The 11,960-nt window shown below is 62.4% G+C and overlaps 1 protein-coding gene across 1 annotated transcript; it reads left to right on the plus strand.

Annotated features, from left to right (window-relative positions):
• The first annotated feature begins 8,195 nt into the window (after positions 1-8,195).
• On the plus strand, positions 8,196-11,400 carry ABHD16B (abhydrolase domain containing 16B). Its single transcript, XM_082746478.1, has one exon. It carries the CDS (start codon positions 9,737-9,739, stop codon positions 11,147-11,149), a length of 1,413 nt encoding a protein of 470 aa, XP_082602604.1. The 5' UTR covers positions 8,196-9,736; the 3' UTR covers positions 11,150-11,400.
• The last annotated feature ends 560 nt before the right edge of the window (positions 11,401-11,960 follow it).

Below are 11,960 nucleotides of genomic sequence, written 5' to 3' on the forward strand. Positions count from 1 at the left end.
GAGGGGCAGAGGGAGAGAGAACCTCAAGCAGACTCAGCACTGAGGATGGAACCCGAGGCGGGGCTCAATCTCAAAGCCTTGAGACCACGACCTGAGCTGAAGCCAAGACTGGGACCCTTAATCGGCAGAGCCGGTGGGCTCCTGAGCGACGGGAGGTTAAGTCTGGAGTTACCGCACGAGAGTTACCTCTCCCACCGAGGAAGTGACGCCTCGACCAAGAAGCCAGCCTCCCAACGCCAGCCCCTCCCACGGACCCTGCCCCATCCCCTCTGTCTCCACCTTCCTGATGTTTTCATGGCTACACTCGGTCTTTCCATCTTTCCAAAATTTAAGCTTTACTGAAGTGTAATTTACACACACTGATATTCACCGAGTTGAAGCGGATGACTTGACGAGCTTTCACAAATGTGTGGCCGCCACCCCCGGTGTCCTGATGTAGAACATTCCCGTCATCCAAAAAAGTCCTCCCCATCTCTCAGCATCCGTGGTCAACCCTCCGGCCCCGCCAGCCATCCATCTGCTTCCAACCCTAGAGTTTCTTTTATTTATTTATTTGACAGAAAGAGAGAGGGGGGGGAACACAAGCAGGGGGAGTGGGAGAGGGAGAAGCAGGCTCCCCCGCAGAGCAGGGAACGTGATGTGGGGCTTGGTCCCAGGACCGAGGATCTGAACTGAAGTCAGATGCTGAGCCCCCCAGGCCCCCTGTGGTTTGTTGTTTGCTGGGGGTGTGCCCCAGCCGGTCATACTTGGGCTTCTGGGCGCGGCTTCTTGCAGTCTGCACGGTGCTTTCGAGATCCATTCATTCCGTGCTTTCGAGATCCACTCACTCCGTGCGCATCAGGAGTTCCCACCGGTTCCTTCCATCAAAGAGGTGGACCAGAGCTTGCGTGTCCCTTTACCAGCTGACAGACATTCGGGTTTTTCTAGTTTGGGGACATTCTGAATAATGCTGCTACCAACATTTAAGGACAACGCTTCGTGTGAGCCTGTTTCGCTTCTTGTGGGTCAACCCCTAAAAGTAGGATTGCTAGGCCATTCTATGGCTCGTTTTCTGAATCTTTGTGTTTGTTTTCAGTTTGCCGCACCCAGACCGTCCGCTCCCCAAGGGCAGACACCTCGTCCACGCTGGCCACGGACAGCCGCGGACGTGAGCGGTGCTGAGCACACCTCGTGGAGAGCCTGTTCCCCACAGATGCTTGTCACTGAGCGAGGGAGGGATCGCGGATTTTGGTGACGTGATCACGGTGTTGGGTGGCAGTGATGGGAGTGGCCTTCTGGACCAGTGACCACTCGAAAGGCCTCCTTTGTCCCTCCTCAGAGATGTCAGGTACCAACTCCTAAACTCACCTGGCGAGGGGTCATGGGGGCCCTCTTCAAATGCCTCATGAGCCCCTCACCTCCAAAGGTCTCCGACAGGCCATTCCCAGAGTCACACCTTGGAGCCAGCTGTCACCAAAACCCAGACCCACCCTCAAGGGACTGTTTCTACCCTTGTCTCTCGGTGGCCCCCTTCCCAGCTTGCCACACAGCAGTGACATCTCATTGAGCCCCTCATTACGAGAACAGTCTTCCCCTCTCCTGAAGACTCAGCCTTCCCCTCTCTTCGGCTTCCTTCTTATCAGGTGTGGATTTTGTACTTTCTCTCAAAAATACCCAAAGTATGAGCATTTCTGTGATCTTCCGGCATCCCCTGGAAGAGCCCCAACCACTCTTTCTCTTTGTCCGCATGGCGGGCGCTGCTCATTGCTGGGGGAGGCCACTTGGAAGACGGCTGACACCGCAAAGTCAGGCTTGGGTGGACCCTCAGGGCTGCTGGTCCCACCATGTCCCTCCAGGGACCACTATGTACTGCCTGGTCCCCCTTCTCGGAAACTGCAGATGCCTCCGCCGGCCCTCCACAGCTCCACTGCCTTCCCCCCAACATCATCTACCCACCCCACAGCCAGCCCGGGTCCACCTTCCCCAGCCCTTCCTCTACAGAGCAGTGACCTCTCTGAAATGGTTTGAGGTCATTGCTGGGACTTTCTTGCTGAGAATCTTTCAGTGACTTCTGAGAAGTGGTTTCCTTTCAAATTCCTCGCCTTAGTCTATAAAACCAGCCCTGCTCTACCCTAACCCTAGCCTCACTCCTGTTCCAGCCCTACCGCCCCCGCCCCTGTCTAAGCCACAGTGGCCTTGTCTTGCTCCTGTGATGCCAAATCCTGTCCGCCCCCAGGACCTCTCCCCGAGTCGGGTCCCCACTGAACAATCTACTTCAGCAGCTCATTCCTACCCATCTTTCTGGTCTCTACTCCTGACCCTGCTTCTGCTCTCCCCCTCCAGGTTGACGGACTGGGTGTTTGCTCCTTGAAAGGCCCTCTTTGGGTTAACCCTTTATTTGTGCCCAGGAAACGACCTGGGAGCAAGGACGCCACAAGGGCCATGCTCAGCCCTGTTCCCACCACCGGCAAGCGGGCCCTCAAGGAAGACCTGTGGAATGAGTGGTTCTTGCGGGGAGGGGTGATGCCAAGAACTGCAGGGGTGGGGGTGGGGGTACGGGTCATCACCAGGTGCACAGACAGACAGACGGGAAGAACTACCTTCATCGGGCCTTCTGGTGTCCACGGCAGGAGACCAGTTCAGGCCCTGTAGGACATCGTCAGCCGGGGTAAGACGAGCCCACCCTGGTACATGAGGCCTAACCTGAGGGACCCAGAAGATTCCACCCCATGTAGGTGTGAAGGGAGCACTTGGGGCTTTCCAGGGGTCTGTGTCTGCTGACAGGAGCCTTTGCGTGGGGGGTGGGGGGAGCCATGCACCAGGGCATTTCCTGCCTAGCCTGGCTCCCCAGGGCCCAGCCCTGCAGCCCTGCTCCTTCCTCCCCCGCCCCAGGGGCTTTCCACAAAGCCTGAAGCCTGCTATTTTTAGCTGAGGGAGAAGGACCAATTCCTGGCCTCACTGGCTCCCACCACCAGAGCCTGAGTGAAACTGGGGCTAGGGTGGGGACCCCTGAGGCCAGAGAGGCAGCTTCTCCCTCCCTTGCCCCCATCAAGTCTTTGAGTCTGACTTGCACCTGAGCAACCAAGGTGCCCAGCTCGGGGAGACAGCTGAGGCCCTGGGCTCCCAGGCTGGGCTCTCTGCCCGGGCTCTCAGCCCAGTGGGCAGGGGCTTGAGCCCTTGGGCGGGGTTGGCCTAGGGCCTGGGTGGGCTACTGCCCACTTCCTGGGGCCGTGCCTCATCACTTCAAAGGCTGCTGGCGGCCCTGTGGTCACTCCCTGGCTCCCACGCAGCCAGAGGGGCGGGCAGCTCACGAACCCTGGCAGCTGGGTGTCCCCCCCACCCCCGCAGCTTCAAAGAGCTGGGGTGGGCAGCCCTGCGGTTAGTGCTGATCCCCAGGGGAGGGTGGAGGACAGGAAAGGGGGACAGCGGGGGACAGCGGGGCTCTCTTCATCCTCCGGCCCCACTGCCTTCCTGGGTGGGCTCTGTCCTGGAGCAAGGGCCGCCTGGGGGTGTGGGGTCCAGGTGGGGTCACTCTGGAGTGCAGCCCCCATTAGAGAAACCACAGGAACCGAGGTGGGCGGCACCTGGCTAGGTGAGGAGGGGTCACTGGGCCCTTCATGTCCTCCCTTCTTTCCCCACTTCCTGCCTGAAGCCTGGGGGGACAGCCTGGAGGGGAGGGGACAGAGGGAAACCAGGACGGCCTGTTGGGGCCAGCCCGCCACAGAGGTGGGCTTGACTTCTGGCGGGCTCCCCCTGGGACAGTGGGGTAAGAGGGGTGGGCGAGTTCAGCAGACTCTGAGAACAGAGAGCGCCTTGAGCAAGGGGGGCGGGGAGGAGAGAGGAAACTTTCAGGGTCCCCTGGGGTCAGCTCCAGGACAGTTGCCGTTTTTAATCTGCGCAAGAGACTTAGAAGGAGCCCAGAGGGCTGTAACCTAGATCCGCTCACGCAGGCTCCGGAGGTGCTGACTGCGGGGCCCAAGAACAGCCCCTCCCCCAGCTCAGAGCCACAAGGCAGAGGGCACTCTGGCCAGAGACCTGAGTTCCTGGTGGTCTTTCTTCTACCTAGTGCACAGCGGCCTCTGACAGGGTTCTGCCCCCCCCCACCCCCCAGGCTGGCCTCCCCTCACTCAACCTCCAGGCTTCCCTCCTCCTACACAGGGGTGCCAAGGTCTCCCGGGACCAGAGCTTGGCCGCAAGGGAGGGGACGGGGTTCTCCTCTCCTCTAGGGTCGGGAAAACGTCCGCTCCTGACCTGGGACCCAAGCAGAAGCCGGCTTTCAGTCCGTCCTCCTAGGCAAGTGGGAGACCCCACCCCAGGAAGGCAGACCCAGGGGCCTCCCGGCAGCGCCCTCGGGCTCCCTCGGCTCCTCACCCTCGACCACCGTGACTCTTGGGGGCCAGCGACCTCCCCACCCTTTCTGTTCGCGCCCTCGGGGCGGCGGGGGGATAGCCCTGGCTGCCCAGGCCCCAGCCCGCACCCCACCGCGGGTCCTCCCGTCGGGGTGACTGTCGGCGACCCGGGGCGCAGGGGAGCGCTCTGCGGGGACGCCTGGACTCGCCGCAGCCCCGCTCGGAGCGGAGCCTCGCGCCCCGGGCGCGGCGGGGGGAGGGCGTCGAGCGCTCGGGCCGGGACTCCGGTCCCCCTCCGTTCTCCGGGGCCGCTGTGCGCGCGGCTGCTTCGGCTCACCGCCTCCTGGAACACGTCCACGGGCCACGACCTGCAGGAGCCCGGAAAGGGGACCTCGGCCCCCCAGGGGAGTCCGCGAGTCGCCACAGAGGCTGGCCCCGGGAAACGCGGGCTCCGACCCCCGCGGCTTGGGGCGAGCCGGCCGGGGGGCCGTGTCCGAGCCCCCAGGCTAGGCGGTCCTTCCCCCGCCGCACTGCCGGTTTCGGGGGCCCGCGCCGGCGAGGCAAGGTGCGGCGGACGCCGACAGCGCGAGACCCGCCTCTCAGGCGGGGGATCCGGGGCTCTTCCGTCCGTCCCACCAAGCTCGGCCCGCTTCTTCGCCCCTCCCCCAGAGCCAGGGCCGGCTGGAGGAGATCCAGGCCGGAGTTTCTATCCGGCCACTACCGAGGCGGCGGGCACCGGGGTCCCACAGGTGACGGGTCTCCAACGGGCAGCGAAAAGCAAAATGCGGGACTGGGTCGCTCGACTACGGAATGGCTTCCGGCGCCGGCCTGGTCCGCGGGTCGAGATCAACCAACGTTCACGAAGCTCATCTGCACGTGCGGATAAACGCTAGCAGCACAGAGCTGACCCGCGTTGCTGCAGAGACAAACTCCCTCAGCGGGCGCACAGGCCAGCACAAGCACAGAAACTCAATCTGGCCAGATCTCCCTGCCCGGAGAACACACACTCCTTTCACCCAGGCGGGCAGGCTCCGGAATCACCGCGGAGGGGAAAGCACCTGGCGGCCAGGATCCCTGGACAAAGCTGCTTACAGCAGCCACCGCTGCAGAGGGGAAAGGTCTGGAAACCCACATATCCACCAACACAGGGGAGGGATACCGGGAGGAACGGGCCACCTACCAGCTAAGGGCCTATAGTGATACTCGGGAGAAAAGCAAGTTGCCTGGTAATGTATACACCACATCCACTTTTCCAAAGCACGTGATAAAATAAGCACCCCAGTCCCGTCTGTAGGTTGTGCAGATTGTAGGCAAATAGAGGAAGGTGTGCAAAGACACGTCCTGGTTAGTATCTCTGGATTCCAGGGAGGTGCCAAGGGAGGACTAGTAACTGTCTCATATCCTGTCTCACCAGCTGCAGTGAGCCTCGTTTACATTTTGAATAACGTAACATTAACGAAATACTCACCTTACATCAACCCCGGTGCACAGGTTTGGTGCAGTGGTAGAAAGCATACAGCCCTGCTCTGAGGGACTCTCCGGAGTGATACTGGGCCCATAGTGTACTATGACCCTTTCAAGTTCATGTATGCAGCCCTGGGAATCATCCCAGGCGCAGGGCCATGGCCTGCACGGTGCCAGGAGGCACTGTCCACACACCGGAGTCTGCAGAAACGGTACAGACTGGGCAGCCCCTGGAGGGCTGAGCTCCAGGGAACTCGGCCCCATCAGACCAGCCTGCTGGGCTCCTGACCCCAACCCAGACTTTACCCTGATGGTGGGGGTCCAGTGGGAGGAGAGCCCGAGAGACTGGCCCTGCTGGGAAGCAGGAAGGAGAGGGCGTGGGTGTGCACTGCTCCCCACCAACCCCACCACCCTGGAGGGCTCTGGGTAGTTCTCTGGGATTCCAGATGTTCAGCAGCTGTCTTGGCCATTTCCGCCCCTTCTCTGACCCTGCATCCGCCAGGAAGCGTCCCCTCCTGTCCTCAGGCTCTGAGCCACCCCCCACCTTCCCTGCACCCCATTTCCTGAGCAGAGGCGTTTGTGCAGATTCAGCTCCCTATCCCATCAGGGTGGCTTCGGTTTTCCCAAGGCTCAGCTCCCAGAGCCCCGGGGCTGCTGTGGTCAGCTCATGGCTGCCCCCTGGCTGGACACCCTCTGCTAGGGGCTCTGATCCCAGCCCCCACACCTCCAGCCTCTAGGACTGGTTTTTTCTCTTTCCCTCCATTCTTTCTCCAAGGTTGGCTCTGTCTGCTCCCGCAGCATAAATCAGGGCCTCCAGGGAGGCTGAGCAGAACTGGCCAGGAGGGAGCATTACCTCCGTGGGGGAGGGTGGAAGCCCTGTGGGGTGAAGGCCAGAGGTCAAAGAGCCCAGCAGGCTCTGTGTGGGGGGGGGGTGTGCTCAGATGTCTGCCCGGCAGACACTGGAGGGCGAGGGGGGTTGCCTCCTCAAACTAAGACCTGATCGCTGGGATCACAGCCCCACCTTCTGAGCAGATGGAGGCGGGGTAGGAGAGGTCACTGCTGCTGCAGCTGGTCCAGTCTGAGGGGGCTCTTCTGGAGAGAGGAGAGCAGGAGGTCTCCCTTCCTGTCACATGCTTTCCTGGCTCAACAGGGCTGGTGGTTGGGGGCACCTGGGCTCCCATGGGCTGGAGGGCGGGGCTGGGGCAGTCAGGAGCCAGGCCAGACACAGGGCAGGGGCCCCCAGGGGCCAGCAGCTCCAGCCTGCGGATCTTTGTTCCTCAGAAGCTGGCCTCTGCTCCCCTCCAGCACAGCCACCTCCTCCAAGCTTCCCGTTCTCCTAGAGGGAGCCAAGGTCAGGTAGGCCTGACAGAAGGAAAGTCTATTTCCAAACACAAGTCTCAGAGCTCACCACATGGAGAGCCTGTCCCAGGAGGATGGGCTCCTCCAAGCCTCATTCCCCCCCGGGGTATCAAATCAAAACAAAACGGGGTGTATCTAGCGTACTTGGAGGACAATTTTCCAGGAGACCCTCGTGTTTGCCTGGATTCAGGCTGAGGACACAAGGAAGCCCTCTACTGTTGGGAGTCACTCCTATGGTCTCATGAAATGAGTCTGGAGCCTCTGGGTCTGCGCAGCCCACTCCAAGCTAGGGTAAACAGCTTTATGAAAGCTGTTTATGAGTTTATGAACGCGGTTCCTGGGAGAGTGAAGGCCTCCACCCCACTCTCTCCCAAGTTCTCCACTGCCACTCCTAACCACAGGGCCAGCGGGCACATTTCAGGACCACGACCACTAATCCCCATGGGCAACAGTTATGCCCATCCCTTGACCTAGGTGTGGTACCTTGTGGACTCCCTCCTAGGGCAGTCTCCCCACCGACCCTTCAGAGCCAAGGAAGAGGTGAGGGGGGTGCAGGGCAGAGGGAACTAGAGGGGACCCTTGTCCAGGTACACCAGTGGACCCTGAGAAACCCTCTTGGTCCTCAGGACCTGCTCATTGAGAAGGGCAGCCCAGCCTGGGGTAGGAGCTGGATAATCAGGAAAGTCTGGATCTCGCGGGCTGGGGGGAGGGGGGCGCAGAGGGGTGACAAGGGTAGAGTTGCCAGGTTTCGCAAAAAATAACAAACCTAAAAACAGGATATCCAGTTATAGTCGAATTTCAGATAAAGATTTTTTTTTTAAAGATTTTATTTATTTATTTGACAGAGAGAAATTACAAGTACACTGAGAGGCAGGCAGAAAGAGAGAGAGAGGAGGAAGCAGGCTCCCCGCCGAGCAGAGAGCCCGATGTGGGACTCGATCCCAGGACCCTGAGATCATGACCTAAGCCGAAGGCAGCGGCTTAACCCACTGAGCCACCCAGGCGCCCAAGATTTTTTTTTTTTTAATATAAGTATGACCCATGCAATATCTAGGACACACTTATCCTCCAAAAGTATTTATCTGAAATTCACATGTAAGTGGGCATTCTGCATTTTATCTGGAGACCCTGGTGGGAGGGACATTCAGCTCCCAATTCACTCACTCACTCAACTGACTGCTCTTGCTTCCTAACCCCCAAGGACCCTAACAGTCTCCAGCTCTGCGTCCCAAACCTGGTGGGGGCTGAGTGGGCTGACAGTGGACTCAGATGCAGAGAGGGCTCGCAGGAGCCTGGAGCTCCCTTCCCAGACTTCCCAGAACGCTCTGGGTCTCTGAGGCAGGTCTGGGGATCCAAGGGTCTGGCTAGGTTTGCTAACCCCCTGTTTCAGTTCCAGGCAACTGTTGAATGAGCCCTCAGAGCCCAGCTCTTCCCTGGCTGTAACCCTGCCCCCTTTGCCCTCAGGTGGGCTGGCCCTCTCCAGGACCCAGGAAAAAGAGGAACCTACCAAAGCCCTCCAGAAAAGAGGAAGGTACAATTTGTGGTGTGGTTTGAGTGACAAGTGGGGAGGAGGGCTTGGCCAAGGGCCAAAAATGAGGAACACTGGCCAGGCAGGACCTACCTGCAGGTCACTGCTTCTGCTGGCACCAGTGGAAAGAGGATCTAGAACAGGTGGGGAGTTTCCAGCCCGAGCTCACCCCCTCTCCTGGGAAGGAAGGTGGTGGTGGCGGCGGGGCAAGGCCATGAGCACACAGTGCCTTCGCTGCTCCAACAGCAGCCCACGGGCCAGACTCAGTTTCTCCCCTAGGCTGATAAAGCATATTGGATTTTCTGGGCTGCCCCACCTTGCACTGGGAGGTCTGGAGGCACCACCCCCCAGTGGGGCCCGGTACAGGGAACTGCCATTCCCAGCCTTCTTCAGGAGACTCCTATGTCGCTGCAAACTGTCCCACAGCCTGATCCAAACAGCTGCTTCTGCCTGCTCCTAGCTCCCTTTCCCACCCACGTGGATACCTCACCAAGCGGGAAAGAGATCCACAAGTCCACGGGAAGTCCTGCGTTTTTCCCAGTGAGACCCTGGCTTCTGACCAGGAAAAGGCGAAGGCAGTAGATGTTCCAGCCTGTCCGTCCACCTTCAGTTGAGGGGGGCGGGGAGCGGTGGTTGGTAGTCAAGGTGTGAGGGGAGGCAGGTGGAGTGGGGCCCGGGGAGGGTGCAGGCAGAGAAGGGTCTGGGGAGGGTGTGGCTGGGGCGGAGTCCCCTGAGTCCTGGGGGCGGGGTAGAACTTGAGGTCCACAGCGCCTGGGAGCCCTTTGTGCGCCCATCACCGGGTGTTGCCTCTTTCCCCAGCAACAATGACTCACAAAGCCAGCCCCTGCCAGGCACAGGCCGCCTCCTCTGGACCCTGGAAGGCCCAGGTCACAAAGGCCATTAGGGCCAAGCCCTGAAGAGGCATGTCCCGAGACAGCTCTGCGCGGCTCTCACCCCTGCAGCCGCCCGCGGGGCCGGGCCTGGGCCTCGAGCCGCGACCCCAGCCTGGCGACTGGGCGTCACGGCTCGCGCGGGGCGCCCCGTAGCCTCGACGCCCATGTGTGTCGTCTGCTTCGTGAAGGCGCTGGTGCACGTGTTCAAGATCTACCTGACCGCCCACTACACCTACAACTTCCGCAGCTGGCCCGTGGACTTCCGCTGGGATGACGTGCGCGCCGCCGGCGGGGGAGGCAGCGGTCACCGCGCGCTGACGTGCGCCGCGGCCGCGGCGGGCGTGTGGCTGCTGCGGGGCGCGGCTCTGGGCGGGGACGCGCCAGGGCGACCGCTGCGCGGGGCGCGCAGTCAGACGCAGTGCCTCCTGCAGCAGATCCGCGAGCTGCCGGGCCAGCTCGCCAGCTACGCGCTGGCCCACTCGCTGGGCCGCTGGCTCGTGTACCCGGGCTCCATGTTCCTGATGACTCGCGCGCTGCTGCCGCTGCTGCAGCAGGGCCAAGAGCGCCTCGTGGAGCGCTACCGCGGCCGGCGCGCCAAGCTGGTGGCCTGTGACGGCAATGAGATCGACACCATGTTCATGGATCGCCGCCAGCACCCGGGCAGCCACGGCCGCGGCCTGCGCCTCGTCATCTGCTGCGAAGGCAACGCCGGCTTCTACGAGATGGGCTGCCTGTCGGCGCCCCTGGAGGCCGGCTACTCGGTGCTGGGCTGGAACCACCCGGGCTTCGGGGGCAGCACGGGCGCGCCGTTCCCACAGCATGACGCCAACGCGGTGGACGTGGTGGTCAAGTACGCGCTGCACCGCCTTCACTTCCCGCCCGCGCACGTGGTGGTCTACGGCTGGTCCATCGGGGGCTTCACGGCCACCTGGGCCACCATGACATACCCGGAGCTCGGTGCGCTGGTGCTCGACGCCACCTTCGACGACCTCGTGCCGCTGGCCCTGAAGGTCATGCCCCACAGCTGGAAGGGCCTCGTGGTGCGCACCGTGCGCGAGCACTTCAACCTCAACGTGGCGGAGCAGCTGTGCCGCTACCCGGGGCCGGTGCTGCTGCTGCGGCGCACGCAGGACGACGTGGTCAGCACCTCGGGCCACCTGCGCCCCCTGCCGTCCGGCGACGTGGAGGGCAACCGCGGCAACGAGCTGCTCCTGCGTCTGCTGCAGCACCGCTACCCGGTGGTGATGGCGCGGGAGGGCGTCGCGGTGGTCACGCGCTGGCTCCGCGCCGGCAGCCGGGCGCAGGAGGCCGCCTTGTATGCGCGCTACCGCGTGGACGACGAGTGGTGCCTGGCCCTGCTGCGCTCCTACCACGCGCGCCGCGAGGACGAGCGGGAGGACGGGCAGGCCTGGGGCCCGCACGGGCCCTCCTTCCCCTGGCTGGTGGGCCGGGGCCTGAGCCCGCGGCGGCGCCGGCAGCTCGCGCTGTTCCTGGCTCGCAAACACCTCAGGAATGTGGAGGCCACTCACTGCAGTCCGCTGGGGCCCGAGGACTTCCAGCTGCCCTGGAGGTTGTAGCCCTCGCCCCTGCAGCTGCTGGCAAGCGCCTCGGGGCCTTTGCGCCCCTCCAGGGCCTCGGGGCCTTTCCCTCCCGCACCCGAAAGCGGTCCAGCTGGCCCTGCCTGGGGATCCCGACCTGGTGTCTGAGGGAGGGCGAGGCAGAGCCCGGGCACCGGTGCTCGCCCTCTCCGGGGCGTCTCCCCTCCCTCCCTCCAACACTTGTGGATTCCAGCTGCTCCCAAAGAGAATGTAGACCCGGTTTATGGTAACTCTGTGTGATGGGCGCTTTGATCACCTCAAAAGGATGGCGGGAACACGGGCAGTGGGACCCCAGGAGGTGGGAGGCGCTCTTAATCCGGCCTGGGGTACAGGATGGCTCTGGGTCTGGACAGGTCACCCCTACCTGTGAAGGAACACGAGCCCTGGAAGCTTATCAGGCAGGTCTTAGCAGCCAGACCCGACCAGGAGCGTGACGCGGGGCTCTTTGTAGGGTCCCCTTTGCACCTCCACCTGCCTGGCTTCTGCAGGCAAGGACGACGCGGGGAGTGACAGGGACTCACAGGGGCGTGTCCGTGTGGGCAGCCGACCAGCCGGCACGGACCGACCATCACTTGCTCGGGGTGCCCTTGAGCCAGACCCGCGCCGGGCATTGCTCCTGGCTCAAGGCTGGATCCCAGGATGAGGGACAGGCCCTCGGCCCCTCTACCACCTGCCGCGAGCTGCATGAAGCGGGGACTGGGGCTCGCCAGGGTGGGCTGAGCGGGAAGCCGAGTGGGGCAGACACGGAATCGGCAGCCCCGGAGCGCACCGAGCGCAGGGCCGGCCAGAG

This window comes from Mustela nivalis, assembly GCF_964662115.1.
Source record: "Mustela nivalis genome assembly, chromosome: 8".
NCBI classification, from domain to species: Eukaryota; Metazoa; Chordata; class Mammalia; order Carnivora; family Mustelidae; genus Mustela; species Mustela nivalis.

Coding starts and splice junctions, on each gene's coding strand:
- ABHD16B (XM_082746478.1), top strand. CDS start 9,737: ATGTGTGTCGTCTGCTTCGTGAAGGCGCTGGTGCACGTGTTCAAGATC.